Source organism: Trematomus bernacchii, unplaced genomic scaffold, assembly GCF_902827165.1.
Source record: "Trematomus bernacchii unplaced genomic scaffold, fTreBer1.1, whole genome shotgun sequence".
NCBI classification, from domain to species: Eukaryota; Metazoa; Chordata; class Actinopteri; order Perciformes; family Nototheniidae; genus Trematomus; species Trematomus bernacchii.
In genome coordinates this window covers 18,916,352-18,937,811 of record NW_022987564.1, presented here as the reverse complement: position 1 = coordinate 18,937,811, position 21,460 = coordinate 18,916,352, and the positions used below count along the sequence as shown (strand labels likewise).

The 21,460-nt window shown below is 39.4% G+C and overlaps 2 protein-coding genes across 2 annotated transcripts; both read left to right on the top strand.

Moving 5' to 3' along the window:
- The first annotated feature begins 6,175 nt into the window (after positions 1-6,175).
- On the top strand, positions 6,176-9,686 carry LOC117477718 (elongation factor 1-alpha). The gene is made up of 8 exons (XM_034124441.1): positions 6,176-6,280; positions 7,077-7,231; positions 7,664-7,843; positions 7,935-8,231; positions 8,318-8,468; positions 8,559-8,815; positions 8,902-9,136; positions 9,246-9,686. The coding sequence occupies exons 2-8, from the start codon at positions 7,088-7,090 to the stop codon at positions 9,365-9,367; spliced, it is 1,386 nt and encodes a 461-aa protein (XP_033980332.1). The 5' UTR covers positions 6,176-6,280; positions 7,077-7,087; the 3' UTR covers positions 9,368-9,686.
- A 146-nt stretch (positions 9,687-9,832) lies between these two features.
- Positions 9,833-21,281, top strand: LOC117477716 (elongation factor 1-alpha). The gene is made up of 8 exons (XM_034124440.1): positions 9,833-9,986; positions 10,981-11,133; positions 13,578-13,757; positions 13,847-14,143; positions 14,823-14,973; positions 17,159-17,415; positions 18,353-18,587; positions 20,925-21,281. The coding sequence occupies exons 2-8, from the start codon at positions 10,990-10,992 to the stop codon at positions 21,047-21,049; spliced, it is 1,389 nt and encodes a 462-aa protein (XP_033980331.1). The 5' UTR covers positions 9,833-9,986; positions 10,981-10,989; the 3' UTR covers positions 21,050-21,281.
- The last annotated feature ends 179 nt before the right edge of the window (positions 21,282-21,460 follow it).

Sequence of the window (21,460 nt, the reverse complement as noted above, 5' to 3'; positions counted from 1 at the left end):
CAACATTAAAGCAATGCTTATAATTATTAAAAAGTGCCATTATGTGTCCCATATATTCTGCAATGGGCTGTCTGCATAATAAGTTGCTTACTTTCACAATGTGGAACTTAATGCTCATACTTTGTTGTTATTAAGTGAGACCTTTAATGTATTTTACTTAAATAAGAGTATTTAAATGTTTTACAAAAAGTTTTACTTAATTCAATTAATTATATAACGTCTTCTGCTGAAATGAAAAATGTCACAGTTTGCTAACAGGGTGTAGCTCCTCTTGTTACAGGGTAGTGTTGAAGCTTGCATCAGATTTTTTGATGAGTGACCCGGATGTTCTTCTGACGAAACCGGTGTTTCACGGGAATCGTCGCCCCCTCCTTTTTCGTAAAGCAGGGCTGCAGGGGATGTATAACCATAGATAGACTATACAGTCTATGGTTATATCACATCCCCTGCTTTCATTTATGTATCTACCACATTACTCTTGTCACTCTGTTAAAACTTCAATTTCTCCCAGTCAACTAACTTATTTGAAACAACTTTAAATGTTTCCGGCGTAACTTCTTTTTTCTTTTTTTCAGTTGTATTCGTGTCAACAGAAGGATTTTAAAACGGCTAGCTAAAGTTAGCTTATTTATTCGAATGCTTGTCTCACTTATGTAGACGCTTATTATGTAGATATTTGCCTTAAATATGCCTTTTCTGACTGTAGCAACGTAGTGGCCTCGGTGTTTTTGCGTTACAAAACATTATTTGTAATGTAAGATATCTATAAGCTAACGTTAGCTAGGTCATGTTATCATTTGGTGATAATGCTGTTGTTTTCCTCATTATGCGAATTCAATCTATAGTAAATGTGGAATCTTTATTCTGCACATGGAAAATGAATGTAACCCCCTAATATATTTTATGTATACTTAAAAAGTGGGTAACTTTAACATGGACAGTTTGTTCCTCTTTTTAGTTTGTATCCAAGACAGAGGACACTCCCTTCCATCATTTGGAAAGGTTGAGTGTGTGATGCAAGACTGTGACTCAAAAGCTGAATTAACAAAAGATATACATACATCATTTTCACTGTGATTCAAAAAAATATCGAAGTACAAAGTGACAAGCCTTTCCATTATTGTTGCGAATTGAATATCCCCAGGGGCCCCAGAGAGAGGCCCCATCCACCCAACAAGAACAACAAAACATTGTCTGTGTACAGAAAATAACAAACTACGTGTAAAAGTGTTTGCCTGGGAGCTCTGTTTTCACATGAATGTTCTTTTACTTTGTACTCCCACAATTTTCTCCAGTGTTTTTGCTTTACCACAAAAAATACCTGAAAAGAGCAGGGATAGGCAACCCGCGGCTCTAGAGCCCCTCTATAGTGACTCCCTAGCTTTGACAAAATATAACATGCCACTAAATAACAGTTGACATTTGTTTGAAAGGATTGCCTTTTATCTTGGAGTTTCAGGGAAAATGTGAAAATAATATTACTAACAGTTGTGTCACAACTTTCTTTCCTGGCACCTTTTCCCTGGAGGTGGCTCATCCTACATTTTAGACCAGCGGCCTTAGAAAACAAACAACTAACTATTTTTTGTTTATATAGTATAACTATGTGTACAACTGAATAAGCTGTGTTATAGAATTTGTTTTGGTGGCAAAGGGGGCAAAATGGCTCTTTTTAAAGGTTTTGCTTTTGAAAATTGAATTTGTTTATACATTTCTGTACAAGAAACCTCAACACTTAAGTAAGAAGCAGGATGCAGTGCACATTTTTGTACTTTCATTAATAAGCTCAAATATTAATGAAATATACACATGTCACTTACCAAGCACAGAGCAGAAATAAACACACCTGATTATTATAAAAAGTTTATTTACATCTCAAAATTCCATAACCTACAGAGTTGACTCATCAACAACAGTTATGTTACGGATGCAAAACCAGCATATGTGTAAAAACCAACAGACAAAACTTAGAAATTGGCAATTCAAACAGGGAGAGACAAAGAGGGAGCCAGAGGTGGGTGAAAAATATCCTGCAGCCCCTAAAGTTTCATGCAAACGTTTTAATCATACCCACCCTGGAGGCTGTAATATGCATGAGATAAACACTTTGGGTGTTAAACAAATGCAGATGGTAGCCTGGAAATCAAAAGGGAACACTTTGTTTGCAAGTGTGAAAAAAAGGGAGCAGCACATCTCCTGCAGCAGGCTGCAGGAGATGTGAAACTGGCTATGTGTTGTAAATGGGATTTATTTACATGAACTGTCCCTTGCTAAGATTGTATTTACATATTATGTGCTGACATTGGTATGTAGATTGCGTTACCTTAAATCCTCATCTTATTCTATGCATGTAGCTGTGGGAGACTTTCAATCTTGGCATTGATCACAGTCAGTCAGAGTCCTTCTTTTCCTGAACCCACACAGTCACGACTCTTAAATCTGGCAGATAAAGGCAACTCTGAAGAAACAGTTGATAATGCTGCTCACTAGAAACTGTGGTGTTATACTGGATTCCATATAGTGTTTCCGTGCATATTAATTTACTACATGAGATTAAACATTGTCTATCTTTCAAATCTATGTCTACATTTTCACCTGAGTAGTTTCACTAAAGACTGAATTCCCCTGGTTTATTGCCAAGTATATTTTCACATATAGACGCTTGGGGATGTTGGTGCATAAAATCATCAATGTAATAGAACAATTAGATGAAAGCAAGCATTGACAAAATAAAATAAATACAAAATAACATATACAAATATATATTATATATTATAAAATATACTCAAGATAACACATTTGGAATGAAAGAAAGGACAATAAACCATGATATAAAGTAGAAGCTAAAGTAGGGGCTAAATTGTGCAAGGAATTTGCAAGATTCACATAACATTTATTATTTAAAGAATATGCCATGCAGAATATTGTGTTTATGTCGCCCATATAGATAGATTAGATAGATAGAGTGTATTTGTGATTGTATTACAAGTATTATTTATATGCAGTGGTTCCCAAACCTTTTATCTGGCTTATGAGCCCAAAAACAATATTAGGTCAACATTCTCCTGTCGTTACATGTGGCATATTTATACCACTTTAACCAGAGTGCGTTTTTCATAGTTGTATCCTTTACCTGTATTGAAGAATTGGATAGTTCTTTGACTTTAATTAAAGTACCCTATCTTTAAGTGTTTCAGTAGTATATTGGTTTATAAGAGAGTATTCTAATTTCTTCTGTAGATGTATAGTGTGTATTCTTTAGATACTCTTCTGAATATATGTCTCTTATTTTCTTTTTTAAAGATATTTGTAATAGTGACTGGTAAAAATACTGCTGTGACAAAAGAGGACTGAGTTCCCCTCTGTCTCGGTCCAGTTCCTTTGCTCCTCCCTTTGGAGGCTGGAATAGCTTCCAGCCATCTCTTCTTCAATGTTACAACTTACCTGTTGTCTCTTCTTGCTCTACCTAGTTGACCCTGTAAAATTAGAGAAGACATGAAACAAAGACATGCTGTATTCAATGGTTGATTGTCACTACTGTAAGTGCACTCAAATACTTTAGTCAAGTACACTTCATTTCATCCAAAACATTTTGTTGTTCAACTGACCCTGTGTTGACATAAAATGACTATAAAGTAAAGCTGAAATTATAATAAAGAAATTATTTAAAAAAACATGCTTCATGTTTTTAAGTCATGAAAAGTGTTGCCTTAAATACATAATAATAAACCAAAGTAGCCTATATAAAAATGCTTTTATATGTCACCATCTAAAAGAGGGCTCTCCTCCGCCCCCTGTATAATGACTACTTTACTTTTGAATCAGAATCTCTTTATTGTCATCATACTTCGGTATAATTAAATGTTGTTGCCATCTCTCAGTGCGGTCATAGAAATACGGGGTTGTTTTACAGCTGCCCATTAGCTGAGAACCTCAGGCCACAAATGTTAAGGCCTAAAGGTAAAGAGGCCTGTCCACATTTTTGTAGCCCACATTGAGAGCTTCACTGTAAAACACGCTAGTTTACTTTTCTGTATGCAAAACCAGTCACCTCCTATGAAGCCAGAGAAAGTCACACTTGAGGTTTTCAAATGATATAAGCACTATAGGTGTTTGTGTTTTAAAATGAGTGTGTTGTCTATCTTCCAAGATTTAATGAAAAGAAGCAGATGTGAGTCAAAATACAGACATTGCACCTCATTAACCTATATTTCAGAATCAGTGTTGCTCACTAGCAAATTCAAAAGTGCTCCGACCACATTTTTAAGACTCTTATGAATGGAGGTTGCTTAACATTGTGACCAACTGTGGAGACAGAAGGTACCAAAAATGCATTAGGCTTTTTCTTATACAATGAGATCTATAGGCGTGGTTCTTCACCTTCTAAGACAGGTTTTATAATATGAATTTGAGGAGGAGAACAGGAGGATTGGTTTATGTTGCTTGCTAGCACTGTGTGTATCTGACATCTACCAGGGATTCATTTACAATCAAGGAAATTAGAAACTATAAACAAGTCCAGTGCTGTTACCTGAACTGGAGGGTTTGCCCGGGCGAGTATAAAAATGTGCGTGTGGTTGAAGGGTCTGCCAGCTGCCTCTATACGGGAAATATGCCAAGTGATGGGAGAGCTGGCAGAATTTGACCTCCTTCCCTCACCCCTAAGTAGCATCCAAGGGACAACATAGGCTTTACGATGAAAATATGGGTGTGATTGTATATTTTCCCAAGATAAATCAAATATTCCTTATTAACCTAAAACTTTAGCTACATTATACAAATGCAAGTGTTTTAAAAAACAATATGCTTATAAAAATCACCGTGAAGTTACCAAAGGTGAAGAGCGAGGATGTCAAACAATCATTTTTGATTGTAAAGTAGTAAATCAGGTGACCCTGCAAACACTTCACCCCGCGAACAACATGTTTAATTCAATCAGTTGTGTATAGGCGTTGGTCCCTAATGTAAATGACTGGCAAGATAAGGTGTCTTGAAAACAGCATGAGTTCCTCTTTTCTGGGTCTTCGCTCTGTTTGAATGTAAATCTCTCATTCAGATTGAGATAATCCTCTCAGGCTGATGATTGGTCCCAGTATCACAGTAAGGGGGTGGGACAGGGGGAAATCCCTGTGGTGTTATGGTCTGAAATAGTAATTTTTTTTGATGAAAATCACTTCCCCATATTCAGAGAATTATCTGTTTTATGTATGATATTTACACAAACCATAAAATAATTGAATTATAAATCCCTGAATCAAACTTGAACTTTATAAAGGCTATGTCATGAAGACATATTGTATGTCTTGTGTCTTTTTAACGTGGACTACATTTTATTAAAAAAAGTCAGTTATCGTATTATATTTTGAAAAAGGTATTGTTTTCAATAATAATCTTTTCTGCATGACATAATATTCAAGATTCAAAGGTTTTAATGTCATATGCACATAAGCTACAATGTAGAAATGGCAATGAAAATGTTATGACCCAAGCTCCTCCAACTATGCAACATATATAATAAAATGCAAAAATACAAATACAAAATAGTGCAAGAAGTCTATATACACGTAAATAGAATATGCTATATAATGTATTTATATTGTGTTAATGGTGGAAAAATGTCATAAAAGGAAGTCAATAAAAACGTATAAAACAGTTGATGGATGAACTCAACAAGTTGCCAGTAAAATAACTCTTAAACTTGACAATATGTGCTGTTATGGTCTGAAATTGTTATTTTTTCCTATTGTTGTTTATATTAATGATGAAAAATCACTTCCCAATATGCAGAGAAATATCTGTTTTATGTGTTATATTTACACCGTTTTTAAAAATAATATTTCTGCATTACATAATTTATTTATATTGTCTCAATGGTTGACAAATGTCCTACTAGGAAGTCAAAAACAACTTGTAAAATAGCTGATGGATGAACTTAAAAAGTTGAGGGTGAAATAACCCATAAACATGACAAAGTGTGTTATTTTACTCTCTGTTTTCCATATATTTAACATGTCTGTAACAGCTAGAGTATCGCTGTTATCGTGAGTTTCATCTCTAAAATATGCACAGTGTCTGGTGAACGCATCATGCATGTTTCATGCGGTTCATCCAGTGACGTGCTGACGTTTTTTGCAGGAATGTGTGTGATTTGCGGAGGAGGGCGACGGGAAGTCAGGCCGCCTCCCAGTCAGTATAAAACCCAGAGTCCAACCCTTTTTCCTTCTCTTTCTGTTACCTGGCTAGGGGCAGCAGCATTGGCCGTGTAAACCCAGAAACACCGGTGAGTTCAACTTTGACTGAGGCCTTTTAGTAGTTTTATCGCAGGATTAGATTTAGCTAGGAGTTTACTCTCTGAAAATGTGAGTTTTTTTTATTTAAAATATTGTCTTTTCGGTTATCTAACTTAACTCAAACCTGTGGCTTTTTGTGTGAAGAAATTACCGGTACATGTAAAGGATCGTTATAACTGGGTATTCTAGTTTGAGCGTGTTTTGTGTTTTAGTTTGATCCTGTATTAAGTTGAAACAAAGGCGGTTAATGCGGGTGTACCGAGTGTGGAGGAAGGAACAAAGAGGGGACTTGAAAGCGGAGAACCGGGGATGTTGTAATAGCATTTCTTTCCCCCTCTTCATTTAACAACTGCACATATTATCCAGTGACAGGCGGGCCTAGCACAATAGCTTCTAAATATTTGGCAATCTTTGTAACTTAATACGACGTGGCCCATAGTGTAACACGTGTCTCTGTCGGGCTTGTGGCCGAGTGAGGCCTAGCCGCAGTAGCCGCTTGCTAGCTGCCCACACCATGGACAGAATGACGTTAACACAAAACGATAAATGTATTTAATATTAAGTGGTTTGAATGATGTGTTATGTATTTGAATGTTGAGCTTAGTGTCGGGTTTTCTATTAAAAAGAAGTTGAATAAACTGTTCATAATATTCTGGGCCCGGGTCATCCTGGTTCATTAACGGAGCATTACCGCCCTTTAGTTTGGCATTAACAAGGCTAATAAATGATGGCGCACTTCCACTTGATGCATTTCTTAACGGTCTTGGTTATTTTATTTTATAACAGAAACTACAACAATGGGAAAGGAAAAGTTCCACATCAACATCGTGGTCATTGGCCATGTCGACTCCGGCAAGTCCACTTCCACCGGTCATTTGATCTACAAATGCGGAGGAATCGACAAGAGAACCATCGAGAAGTTCGAGAAGGAAGCCGCTGAGGTGAGCAATTAGGCTATATCTATTTTTTCACACCGTTATACAGCCAAGATGGCGGCGCCAGCATGCCCACTCTGAGCCGCTACTGCCCGGCACGAGAATGAACCGTGAGCGCGCACGCACGGGGTGGGGCCTAACGGGAGCAGCGTTGCTTGTGACTGTGCACTTTACACAGCCTGATGCTGACTACCATTTATAACACAAGTTACAATGTTTTTGTTTTCTAAAATAATAATAGGCTTAAACACTACTGCCAAAAATGCATTAATTTAAGAGAGTATCTATATTCAAAAATCTCATCATGTAGCAGAACAATTTATAGCAAACAATATATGATAATCGATTCTTGACATTTTGCAAATGGTCTTCAATTGACCGTTTTCTAGAGGCTGAAGAATTCCATCTAATATTTCCCAATGAATCCCTTTTCAATAGATGGGCAAGGGCTCCTTCAAGTACGCATGGGTGTTGGACAAACTGAAGGCAGAGCGTGAGCGTGGTATCACCATCGACATCGCTCTGTGGAAGTTTGAGACTGCCAAGTACTATGTGACCATCATTGATGCCCCTGGACACAGGGATTTCATCAAGAACATGATCACTGGTACCTCTCAGGTAAGTTATCATATTAATAAATGGCACGCTCAAGTTTTGATCCATACGTCTTCTGTCGACATACAAATCTAAACTTCAAATTTTATTTTAGGCTGACTGCGCTGTGCTGATCGTTGCTGCCGGTGTTGGTGAGTTTGAGGCCGGTATCTCCAAGAACGGCCAGACTCGCGAGCACGCCCTGCTGGCTTTCACCCTCGGTGTGAAGCAGCTCATCGTAGGAGTCAACAAGATGGACTCCACCGAGCCCCCTTACAGCCAGGCCCGTTATGAAGAAATCGCCAAGGAAGTGAGCACTTACATCAAGAAGATCGGCTACAACCCCTTAACTGTGCCCTTTGTCCCCATCTCTGGATGGCACGGAGACAACATGCTGGAAGCCAGTGAAAAGGTGAGAAATGTTACTTTAAGGTGCCCGACTTGTGTACAGGGTGGATTAGACTTGGAACTAATTATTTCTTTTGAATCTGTCCTCAGATGACATGGTTCAAGGGATGGAAGGTTGAGCGTAAGGAGGGTAATGCCAATGGAGTCACTCTGCTGGAGTCTCTCGATGCCATCCTGCCCCCGTCCCGCCCCACCGACAAGCCCCTCCGTCTTCCCCTGCAGGATGTCTACAAAATCGGCGGTATGAATGGAACATTTTATTACCAAAGGGAGTGCTGCAAGTTATAACTTCTCTTAAAGCTAGGTGACTTAACCCAATTATTTTACTCAGGTATTGGAACAGTACCCGTGGGTCGTGTTGAGACCGGTCTCCTGAAGCCCGGCATGGTCGTAACCTTTGCACCTGCTATGCTCACCACTGAGGTGAAGTCTGTGGAGATGCACCACGAGTCTCTGACTGAGGCTATGCCCGGTGACAATGTCGGTTTCAACATCAAGAACGTGTCCGTCAAGGAAATCCGTCGTGGATACGTGGCTGGCGACAGCAAGAACGACCCACCCAAGGGAGCTGACAACTTCAACGCCCAGGTTAGCATTTAACTTAAATGGCTTGATGGTCAAATAATGATAAAAATATTCCATTTGGTAGAGCTCTAATGAAAATGTGTCCACAGGTCATCATCCTGAACCACCCTGGCCAGATCAACGCAGGTTACGCACCAGTGCTGGATTGCCACACAGCTCACATTGCCTGCAAGTTCACCGAGCTCATCGAAAAGATTGATCGTCGTTCTGGCAAGAAGATTGAGGATAGCCCCAAGTTTGTCAAGTCGGGAGACGCCGCCATTGTCAAAATGATCCCACAGAAGCCCATGGTTGTGGAGCCCTTCTCCAGCTACCCTCCCCTCGGTATGTATTTGAAATCCTGTTGTATACAAACTGAAAAATGTTTAAAATGAAGTCTACATTCTGTTTATGTGCACAATGCATTACTAATGTCGACACACCTGTATTCCAGGTCGTTTCGCCGTCCGTGACATGAGACAGACAGTGGCTGTCGGTGTCATCAAGGCTGTTGTGACCAAGGATGCTTCCGGAAAGACAACCAAGGCTGCAGAGAAGATCATCAAGAAGAAATGAATGGTCGTGCAGGACATCCAGCAACAAGAAGTGTGCCGGCAGCAGCGGGCCACTCCTTTCCCCCTGCCATGCCCTCACCCTATATCATCTTCTCTGTGGCAGATCTCGTTACTCAAGGACTGGCTTATGCTGATTAAAACCCATCGCAAAAGTTTTCGCAGGAAAAAGAACTAAATGGCATTGTCACTTACCTGAATCACATGACGGTGCCTCTTCTCAGTTAAGTTTAAGTTGGAAATGTTGTTCAAATGCCACAAATTTAATTGGAAAGAAAGCTGCTGGTAACTAATAAAAATAAATGTCTTTGAAAAAATTGAAATTGGCTTGTCTGCCCTTATTACATTATTGCAGGTGTTGTAGATTTCGGCTGCCTCTGTCTGTGGTGCAGCTGTTTTTGACCATGCTATCTGTCTAGTGATGCACTTGCCATCCAATCTCCTCGGTAGGAATTATGCCACCCCAGCCAATGGCATCCCTTATTTTAGTCTGACAGCAACAAGAGCATGCACAGCCCTCCCTCTCCCCTAGTTCAGTATAAAAACTCGGGACGGATCACATTCAGTCCTTTTTTGCCTTCCCTACACTCTATATCAGGGAACGTCTTATTTGCTGGGCACAGGTTGGTGACACATCTTTTAATAAAAGCTTTACTGCATGCATGTCTTTGCAAAAATAGCAAGTGTTATTTCATGGCAGGGAATTTGGAGTCATGTATACAAGCTTGATCTATGGCCAATTGGTCTGCCCTAGACCATATACAATCTTGCTCAACCAATTTTTATAAAAATGTTATCCAAGTACATACAAACAGGGTTAACATGCCAGCTCACCTATGTAAACCTTATTCAAACCTTGTATATCATATGGTTAAAAATATTTGTTCGACTTGGTCTAAAGGGGCTTTATGGCATTAGGTGTACAAACTCCCTAATTGGAAAACTTCAGGTCTACAATTGTCGGATATCATTCTGCCAGTCATTGTAGTCTTTTCTGTCTAACGTCGTGAACGCGCACACTGCTGTGGCTGCACTGTGTCGGGAGCGCGCCTGCATCAGTCGGTAACATGGCGGCTCTGCGCTCGCGGCACAACATGGAGGCTGAGCAGCCGGCACCGAGCACATGGCGCGTGACTCATCCAGTGCCTTTCCGGTGGCGTGCACGAGAGCCCAAAATGACAGATAGTGAGTCCTTCATGTCGAAAATAACCCATCCTAACATTCGCACTGAATTCGTTAACTCTTTACTCGACGTTTAATCGCCCTACACGGCTACATTATGCTTCAATACGTAACGACTGACGAGCTAACGTTAGCTAACTGATTTAATATGCCGCAGAGATGAATCATGAGACGTTTAAAATGCGTGATGTGTCATGTGTCCCTACTGATCTCACGCTACTCAGATGTTCAAACTTTCATAGATATGTACTGTAACTACTTACAATGGTAAATTATTCATAGTATGATTTAATGACAGTTAAAGTCCAGCAGTTTACTATAAAGTTGGCTTATTTATCTCACAGCTAATGACCTCACATCATAGTGCTGCTCATACAATAAGTCTGACATATTGCTAGTAGAGTCAACATAACTGTTCCCCATGTTTATAACCAGTAAATCAAAATGGGAAAGGAAAAGTTCCACATCAACATCGTGGTCATTGGCCATGTCGACTCCGGCAAGTCCACCACCACCGGCCACCTGATCTATAAGTGTGGAGGAATCGACAAGAGAACCATCGAGAAGTTCGAGAAGGAAGCCGCTGAGGTTGGTTTGTGGAAACACATGCCTTGATTATATGTTGTCACTAAACAAATCACAGCAAATCACACATTCATGAAAATAGGAAAGACAAAATCGGTATTATCTTCTATATCATCAGATATGTAAGGGAAACGGGTGTGGTGGATGACACTGCTCCCTGGTATTGCTTGGTTTAAACTGCCAACTACTGTTTAAACCTTTATATATACAGTCTATGGTTTAAACACATGCACTGTCCCCAGTGGCGTAACACGGTTGTGATTGGCCCCGGTGCAAATATTGTTTTGGGGCCCCCCCCCCCCCCCCATTGCCCCAAACATAAGCGCACGCTGATGCACGCACAGACATACACTCTCTCTTGTCCTTTCTCTTTTGAGCACCGCTCTTCTGCTTTGGTTTGCTGCATATTATAAATGCAAGCTATTACATTTTTTATAATGCTGCCAAACTTGCTGCTGCTAGCTACAGTACAGCAGGTTGATTAAACGGTTTGCTCGTCACGCAAGGTATCACATGACATGAAAGCAGGGCCGGTTCTAGCCAATTTGATGCGCTAGGCGAGATTTTAGCTGGTGCCCCCCCCCTATAGAATATATAAAGAATAAATGAAAAATCTATACAAAATATAAATACACTACAAAAACAGAAACGTATTGACATAGGTAATATACATCTAAAAAGGCTAAATGTTCGAACATTTGTAAGTAAAATGCTTCAATCTGGTGCACTTTGAGCACACAATTACTAGAGACTAGATCTAGGGGTACAACTCTTAACACCCATATGAAAATATCTACATTTTAATAATCAAATAAGTATGAACATAACCAATAACCTACCATAGCCAATAACAAATAAATGTAACTTATTTTATTTTTGTTGTTCATTCATATCTTATTTTACCTAGTTAACATTTATTTAGTAATGCATTTTTTTTTATCTCTCCAGTTTTAAACAATATTTTTGGTTTACTGTCCTATAGTATACATTGGAATGATTTCAAACCTGTTTATCCCAATAATTATAAAGGAGTGCCTTGGAAATATGTGTTTACATAAATTGTGATCAAAACCTTTGAGACCCAATGGGATAACTTCGACTAAAGTTAACTATCTAAACACTGAGAGAGTCCTTTACCTCACTGAGCTGTAGTTATCAGCCTCTCAGTCTGTCAGGAGAGAGCTCCCCTCCACCTTTGTTGTAGAAACATCTTCTTCTTATATCCGTTAGCGCAGCTAGCACCAGATCCTAATAACCACAGCGCCCACTTTCATCACTTACAGCGTCCATCGTACAGGGCAAAGGAAAAGTGTAACCGGGGTGAAAAGGGTGTTACCTTTACTTAATTATGAATGTTGTTACACCAAGGCCGAAAATTAGGATGAGCCCCAACGGTCAAAAATGTTTTTCCCCCTCCCAGAGCTGCCAGCGCAGCGCCCCCCCCCAGATCTGGCGCCCTATGCCAAAAAACCGGCCCTGCATGAAAGGGAGCAAGGTTATTGGACAGAAAAATTACAAATTAATTTAGGTTGCTTGGTTACTTTGAAGACTGCGTGAACTGGTCAATGCCATTGGGCTGCACCGTCTATAGTTACGCCACTGACTGTCCCCAATTACTGTAAGTATCAGTACTGTGTTGACATCTTGGCAAATATTACTTGCAAAACCTTCGTTCGGTAATACAGCTATCTGAAAACCAGCCCCAAATGATCATTGAAATAAATATTTAGTATGCATATAATATTCTAATAAATACTAATTTATTAAAAACTGGAATTAAATCAATCTGAGGGATTTGATTCACTAAACTAGAGCGAAATCCCAAATGCAATGTTTAATCTATATCAAGTTGTAAGTTTACATTTAGTTTAAACAGGTTTTGAATAGAAGTGGAAAATTAGATTACTGATTTTGAACTTTTTTTAATTGAATATTGTAAAAGAAAACAATGAGATGTGGTAGAGTTTAAAATGAACATTGGAAAAGTATATGCTTCGATAAAGGGGAGTCAGAATGAAAATTAGGAACAGGTAATAAACTTGAATTAACTGAAATGTGACAAAATTGGCATTCAATTTTGGTGCTAATGTTTCCTATTATTTTTTATATTAAATGATATAAATCAGCAAACATACCAAATTATATTTTATTTGAGGAAAATACCTTTATTTAAATCTGATGCATTTTGCAATTTGGCATATCTTGTTTAATTAAGGAATACAAAATGTAATGGTCACCAAACAGAGGTATCAAAAAACAATCAAAATATCATATTGCTACTTTAAGTTAGTCTTGAGTAATAAGTGAATTACATCTGGTAATGACACTGAGAAACTTTTTTGAAAAACTGTACAGTTCAACACTATACGTGTTGAACTTCTCTGGCTGATTCCCACTTATATTTCATTATACATCCTGTTTTTTCTTTGTTTTTTTAACCACAATAGATGGGCAAGGGCTCCTTCAAGTACGCCTGGGTGTTGGACAAACTGAAGGCAGAGCGGGAGCGTGGTATCACCATCGACATCGCTCTGTGGAAGTTTGAGACTGCCAAGTACTACGTGACCATCATTGATGCCCCTGGACACAGGGATTTCATCAAGAACATGATCACTGGTACCTCTCAGGTGAAGACACACTTTTCAATGTTGTCTCAATTTGTTATACTTATACTATTTGTATGTACATGCATTTTTTAAAAGGCCTCCCTCTTCAGGCTGACTGCGCTGTGCTGATTGTTGCTGCCGGTGTTGGTGAGTTTGAGGCCGGTATCTCCAAGAACGGCCAGACCCGTGAGCACGCCCTGCTGGCCTACACCCTCGGTGTCAAGCAGCTCATCGTAGGAGTCAACAAGATGGACTCCACTGAGCCCCCTTACAGCCAGAAGCGCTATGAGGAGATCACCAAGGAAGTGAGCACTTACATCAAGAAGATCGGCTACAACCCAGCCACGGTCGGCTTCGTCCCAATCTCTGGATGGCACGGAGACAACATGCTGGAGGCCAGTGAAAAGGTGAGGAACATACAAAGCTCAAGTTGTCTGGTTGGTGGACAACTTGCCTCACGTCAACTTACTTTAAATTATTCCATCACACATCTGTGACACTAACTCTCTTATAGTGATCAAGGTTATAGTAGGCTATTAACCCACTTTTACGGGTCGAAAAGCTTGTGACAAAATCATGTCTATACCAATGCTGTCTAAATTATATCATAATAGGTTTGAATTTATGTATATTATATTATTACTCATTTATTTTTAGGCCAGTTAAAATTATACTATTGGAGCTTTAATCTGACTATAATTTATCTGAGGTAAAACTATATTATACAGTACTGTAGTATATTATTCTATATTTGAAATATCCACAGTACAGTAATTTAATTTGTTCTAGTTTGAGAAATGTTTGAACCACAAATAATAAAAGTCAGTAAATAACGGTGCTTTGTATTTAGGTAATAAATATAAATTTTTCAATGAGATGGTAATTTGCATGAGAAATAAATAAAAGGCAAACATTTGGTTATAATAATTATCCTCTTAAAATGATGGATTTCCCCCGGACACACGTAGTCACTATGAGAAGTTTCAACTTTATGCCTTCGATTATTTATTTATTTTTTACCGCAAATAATCCTTTATTTAGACTCTTCCTGTCTTTTTGCCTCTCTCTGGGCACCCTCCATTTTAGATGAGCTGGTTCAAGGGCTGGAAGGTCGAGCGTAAGGAGGGCGGGGCCAGTGGCACCACCTTGCTGGAGGCTCTGGACTCCATCCTGCCCCCCGCCCGCCCCACAGACAAGCCCCTGCGTCTGCCCCTGCAGGACGTCTACAAAATTGGCGGTAAGGAGTGTGATTTCATTACAGGTTACAGTTAAGAAGGCAACATTATGTCATAGAAAGGCACACTACTTTCTCATAACTACCCATTAACAAAAGCAGACTAGCCTCATATAACCCTTTCAGATGTGCACTGTAACTGTACGTAAATGTGATTTAACATGTCGATCTCATGTGTGAATATGAACACGTGTCACTTTAATGCAATGACAATCTCACCCTGTCATGGTTCTGTATCACTTCCAACACCATAAAAAATGAAATGCCATAATTATTTATTGTACAAAATGAAAAGCTGAATTAATCAGGAAACCCCGACAGTGAACCAAGAACCTTGAAGTAAAATAAGTAAGCCGAATGATGGTAAAAGAGTGATTAAAAATAACGCTTCAATCGCCATTATATACCAATCAGCACTCTTTCTCTAGTTTATGAATATCCAGTCAAAACCTTTATTATAGAGCATCTGAGCTAATGACATCCCCTCATTGGGTCTTTTGCACATTATAAAAATATGCAGCACCATTTTCTTTGCAATTAATGAAATAGATGAGAAGTATTGGTTAAGGGGCAGAATGAGCCTCGCTGCTTCCAACAATGATCACAAAGAGAGGGAAAAAAAGGCTTTTTAAACGTCACTGCGACAGAGCAGAAAGCACTCCTCTTCCTCTTTACCATTGGCTTCCTGCTCACTGCACTTTTCCAGGAGTCACCACTCCTACCTACGTTCTAAATATCTCCAAACATCAAGGGAGCATTGAGGCTCTGTAACCATTTCATGTCTGAATGAAGCAGGAAGTGACATTTATGTACAGACATTGCCCGAATGTCAAAAAAGGCATTCATTCAACAGACGCATAGACTGCAATGTCACACATTTCGATCTGAAAAGGGTTTCATTTACCTATCAAAACAAAACACAGAGCTTCGCAACCAACATTTGTACATACGAGTCAATGCTAACTTAAAGAAAAGGAGATCTGGACTGAAACCCGGCTGCAAAAAATCAAACCAAACAAAGAAGTACAGAGAAAAGTTGCTTACCTGAGTGTGGCACCATCAACAGTAACAGCAGCAGCAGCTTGTGGTGAAATCGGAGACTCTTGAGTGAGCTGTCACAACCTAGATCCAGCCTCTGATATCTGCTCTGTGGGAGTGGATCCAGACAGCTAAGACAGACCAATCACAGAGATGAAACTGGATCTTTTGGATAGTATCTGTGTATAATTAAAATACTCCTTCACCTGGGATGTTTTAACACTATTGTTAATTTACTCTATTCTGTGCCAGAGAAATACTGACTTGGTGTTAATTTAGTCAGCTTTCTTTTAATGTAGTCTTAGTCCTGAGTCAAATGTTCCTGGTAGTTTTTTTATAGTTTTTGGTCCACCTTTATACATTTTTTAGGGTCGAGTGTTAGTTGACTACAAGTCTGGGAATGGAGCGGAAACGGTTTTGGTTTTAGACAATGAGAACTGTTGACAAGCCTGTTCTTGTTGATTATATTGAAAAATGCAGCCCATGAGCCGATATATATGTCTCTGTGTCCGGATTACTGGTGTTAAAGTCTCCCGACTGTTCTTAATGTTTGCTGCCTGTGTAGTGCATAGACTGTTTAAATAATGGGTGTAGTTCTGATGTGGCACTCAACAGCACAAGGAACGATGAATGCAAACATTAGAAATATTTTTGCTAAGTCTTTTTCTCCAACATAATAAAGACAGCTTATTTTTTAACAAATTGTCCATCTTTCCTCTTTTTCTGTCAACAATATTGCATGTTGATATAGTCACAGTTAGGCCTAATGACTTTGGCAAATGTGTTCATAAAAATGTCGTGGATAACTAATCATAGCAATTTGTTTATGAAGCTTTTTCACTACATTTTCGACTTTTTTCTTTGCTGTCAAAAATATTCCATGTAGATATGGTCAGTTTGGATTTTATGACATTTTTGCTGTTTGACATCGACTCTTATTAACCATCAAAATAGTTTGTTGGATAACATATTTGGAGATTACTAGTCATAGTTATTTGTTAATGAAGTTAATACTGTTTAGCAGCTGCTACAAGGCGTCAATAATGTCGAAACTAAATTACAGCTCACACTCTTGCATCCAAAGATTCAGCTTATTCTAATGCAAGTTATTTTACTTTGGAGTAAACTGAAACGTCCCCTGCTCTCCCAGGTATTGGAACAGTACCCGTAGGCCGTGTGGAGACCGGCATCCTGAAGCCCGGCATGATCGTCACCTTTGCCCCCCCCAACCTGACCACTGAGGTGAAGTCTGTGGAGATGCACCACGAGACTCTCACTGAAGCTCTCCCTGGTGATAACGTCGGCTTCAACATCAAAAACGTGTCCGTCAAGGAAATCCGCCGTGGAAACGTGGCTGGAGACAGCAAGAACGACCCACCCATGGCCGCAGACAACTTCACCGCCCAGGTGAGTGTTCGTTTTTACATAAATTGAACTCATATTACGTAAATATACCCATATTTATCCCCAAGTGAGTTATTCGTTTACTATACAGTTTAAAGAGACAGTGATAAAGCAGAATAACAGACATTTCTTGCCTGATGTCAGAAAGAATTGTCAGCCCAGAGTAGAGGGCGTATTCAAAGTTCTGTACCCAGTCAAAGACATTTCTTGAAATGTGCCAATTCTCATGGCAGATTTAGAGTACATTCTCTAGGCAGATGTTATGACAGCAACAAAATACAAATCAAGCGTGTGGATTTTTTACAAAATCCTTACTATTAATAACATTTACATACATACTCCCCTCATCAAGTCACGACAATAAGAGTGTGCTGAAGAGGTTCCTGTTTTAAAAAAGCATAAACTTAAAGCTGCTTTAAGATTACCCTATGTTTGTCCTCCTGAGTCCTACATCTTATGGTATTTTATTTATTATTTGTATTTTATTTGGTTTTATTTGTATCTATTTTATTTGTATTTCACGTTCTACTTTGTCTTTTTATTATTTTCTTGTAATATTATTTAGCTCCTAACACTGTCATCTATGTTTGTTAACCTGCAAAGCCCACTGAGACAAACATATTTTGTGATATTGGGCTATATAAATACACTTTGATATAATTTGATTTAATCCATGCATGAACTCTTTGTGGAAGCGTTTAAAACAACCCAAATTGTTGGTCGTAAATTGAGTGGGATGCTCAGTTTTAAATCTAGCTAATCGTAACGTGAAGGTGTACTTAACCATTTTGGTGAAAATATGTATATCCCCTATATTTATGCATCATAATGTAAATTGAACCAGACTACTTAGTGACACTGTTATAGTGGACAGTCTATCTTCATCCACTCTTCTTGGAGAACATTGGATGTGTCTCCTTTAACCTCTGTCCCTCTGCAGGTCATCATCCTGAACCACCCCGGGCAGATCTCCCAGGGTTACGCCCCCGTGCTGGACTGCCACACCTCTCACATTGCCTGCAAGTTCAGCGAGCTCAAGGAGAAGATCGACCGTCGATCTGGCAAGAAGCTTGAGGACAACCCCAAGGCTCTGAAGTCTGGAGACGCCGCCATCATCACCATGGTGCCTGGAAAACCCATGTGTGTTGAGAGCTTCTCCCAGTACCCGCCTCTGGGTGAGTGACTCACTGTATTATCTCCTGGATTTATACATGGTTATCAATGCAGACATGTTGGCGCCACTGTAGCTGCTTACGTCAATGACGGTTACACCCAGATGTTAAGGACCTGCAGAACGGGTCACACCTTCTACAACAATTCAAAACTTCACTGTGAGACAAGGTCTAGTTAAAGCTGCAAATGGCTGAGTATAAAACCTCAGCAGCTTTATAGAAGCCAACTCCCTGTCAGCTCTTACCACGTGCGTTTCCGTCTATTAGTTTTTAATGTGCATTTCCTATTTACACATAAAACAAACTGAAGGGAAATGCTGAAATATAGGAAAAGAATAATTCAAAGTTTTTCTTCTAACATTTTTTGGTCCTTGTCTGAGGTGGAAAAGTGGGTGTATTGACAAAAGCAAAAGTGTGAAGGAAACATATTAACCATCCACTTAAAGGTGGGGTAGGTAATTCACTTCAGAAACACTTTTTGTTATATTCCATGGAATGCTCTTAACATCCCGATAGCAATGAATACATTAAATGCTTTGACAATAAATGCATACAAAAAATTAATCTGTGGAAGCCGTAGCGCTGTAAAAAGCACGACCAATCATTTTAGCCGGCCCGGCTAAAATAACTGGATGGCCTACCTGCCTGTCAGCCTTCCATCTCGTGCACAAACTTATCTCGTGCCCTCATTGGTCATGTGCGCGTTCGTGTGTGTTGGAGGAGGGGCTCTGTAAGGAAGTCTGAAGGAAGGGGCAGATGTTTTTCAGCTGCGTAGTTTAAAATTCTAGCGCACTCGATCTGGTTTCTCCATTCTTACCTACCCTACTTTATGCTTCAGAATCTCTCAGAGACTAAAGATCTTCCACTTATTGCTCCACACAGATCTATTATGTTACCTTCCTAAAATAGTACATGAAACAAACAGAATTTGAATCGTGCCCTCCTCCTCTACAATGGTATAATGCTTCTCTGACTGGAGGAGAACCGCCATCTACTTTTCTCAATGAACCAACTCCTAGTCTCATTACAGCGGTCAGAGAACAAGCAATTGTCAATATCTCTTATATTTATGTATGCTTCCTCCCTAACATTAAAGAAAGGACACACAGACACCGTCAGAGACAAGCTGGGGAACATAGTGGAGCAATTTGCAGCTATAAAGCAAATTATTTCCCCCAGGAGTTGGTGAAGACCAAAAACAGAGCAAAAATGAAGTAAATACTTACCATTCATCAGGTGGACAGAAACACAACATCTATGATGAACTATTGTACACATTTTTACTATATCATCATTTTGTTAGATGTTGTGCTGTAGAGGTCGTTTCCAAGTAGAAAAGCTTGAAATGCCTTTATGCACTCCAAGAAGTCTGACAGTCACTCAGAATCATGTTTGGAAGATTATTTGGATAAAGAGGTTGAATTAGCTCCTGTCACTTACAGTATTTCAGTATCACTATAATAAGGGAAAGACATTACGTTTTCTATGAGATTTGAATAATTGTTCAATCAATCATAATTTACATGGTTGAAGAGTAAGGAAATCATAAGAAATGTGCATCCTTAGTACAGATGCACAAGAATAGAGATTAAGAGTTCCTAACCCTTTATTTTAAACAAATATTATGATGCAGAATCTACGATTTTTGGAACGCATTAATACAAGTTCAGGGCATACATTGAAAATATATTGCTGCTCTGGCTGTTTACCTTTATCATACTTTTCTACTGGCACTTTTGTGTTTACCTTTATTATAGTATGTTATGTTTATGGGAAGTTTTGGGGCCAAAGACTATATTTAGTACGATAAAGTAAAACAAGCCAGCTTTATCAATCGTCAAAGTCACCACCCCGTAAATGGGCCCTATTAGGCTTTTTTGAGTTTTCTTTTCCTGTAGTGTGTTATTACAGTTTTCGGTACAGGTAAAGGTCTGCAAAGGCTAACATCCCCAAAGTCCCTCCAGAGGGACTTTGGGGATGTTCTCCCTCACACTCCCCAATCCCCTGAAACGCCTCAATTGGACTCCTTTTTACTTCCGTAACATAATGGAATCACTATTTAACACTCACTCTTCTATTGGCTGGTGCTCCAACACATTGCACGTGATAGACTATGGGGCGGGACATCTCTAAACGGTTGACCAATCACAACAGAGCCGGCAGGCTAGTTTCTTTCTTAGCTATAATGAAATAGACGGAAAAAAACCACAAGTGTTTAAAGACTAATTATTGTATGATAAGAAAAAAAAGTTGAATAAACATAGATAGGATGGCATCTTTTCGGCCTCTCATTGCCTCCTCCTTTCTGTCTCTTTTCTCATATCCACCTTCTCCTCTCAGGTCGTTTTGCTGTGCGTGACATGAGGCAGACTGTTGCCGTTGGTGTCATCAAGTCTGTGGACAAGAAGCTCCCCTCCGGCGGAAAGGTCACCAAGTCTGCACAGAAGGCCGACAAGAAGAAATGAATTTTCTTGCAGGACGTCCGACAAAGAGTCACGTCTCAGCAGCAGCGGCCCACCCCGTCCCTTCCTCCCTGCCCCCCAGCGCCGTCTGCTCTGAGACAGAGCTCTCTACTAAAGGAATGGCTTATGCTGATTAAAACCCATCGTAAAAGTTTCCGCAGAAAAGGAAGGTTTTGGCCTTTTTAGGGGAATCTATGATCATAATTAAGTTGAAACCAAAACAATAAAAATCTTAAACATTGCCAAATGAAGATCTTTTTTTTGTGTTTCATTGCATTTTCTCTATGTAAAATATTTCCCGCTTCTACTGCAGATTATTATTCTTGCAGGCATGGTTATTAAAAATATAACGAACAAGAAGACACTGGCAAAACTAGTTGGCCAAGTCTGTAGAGGCACACATTAAATTAAAGC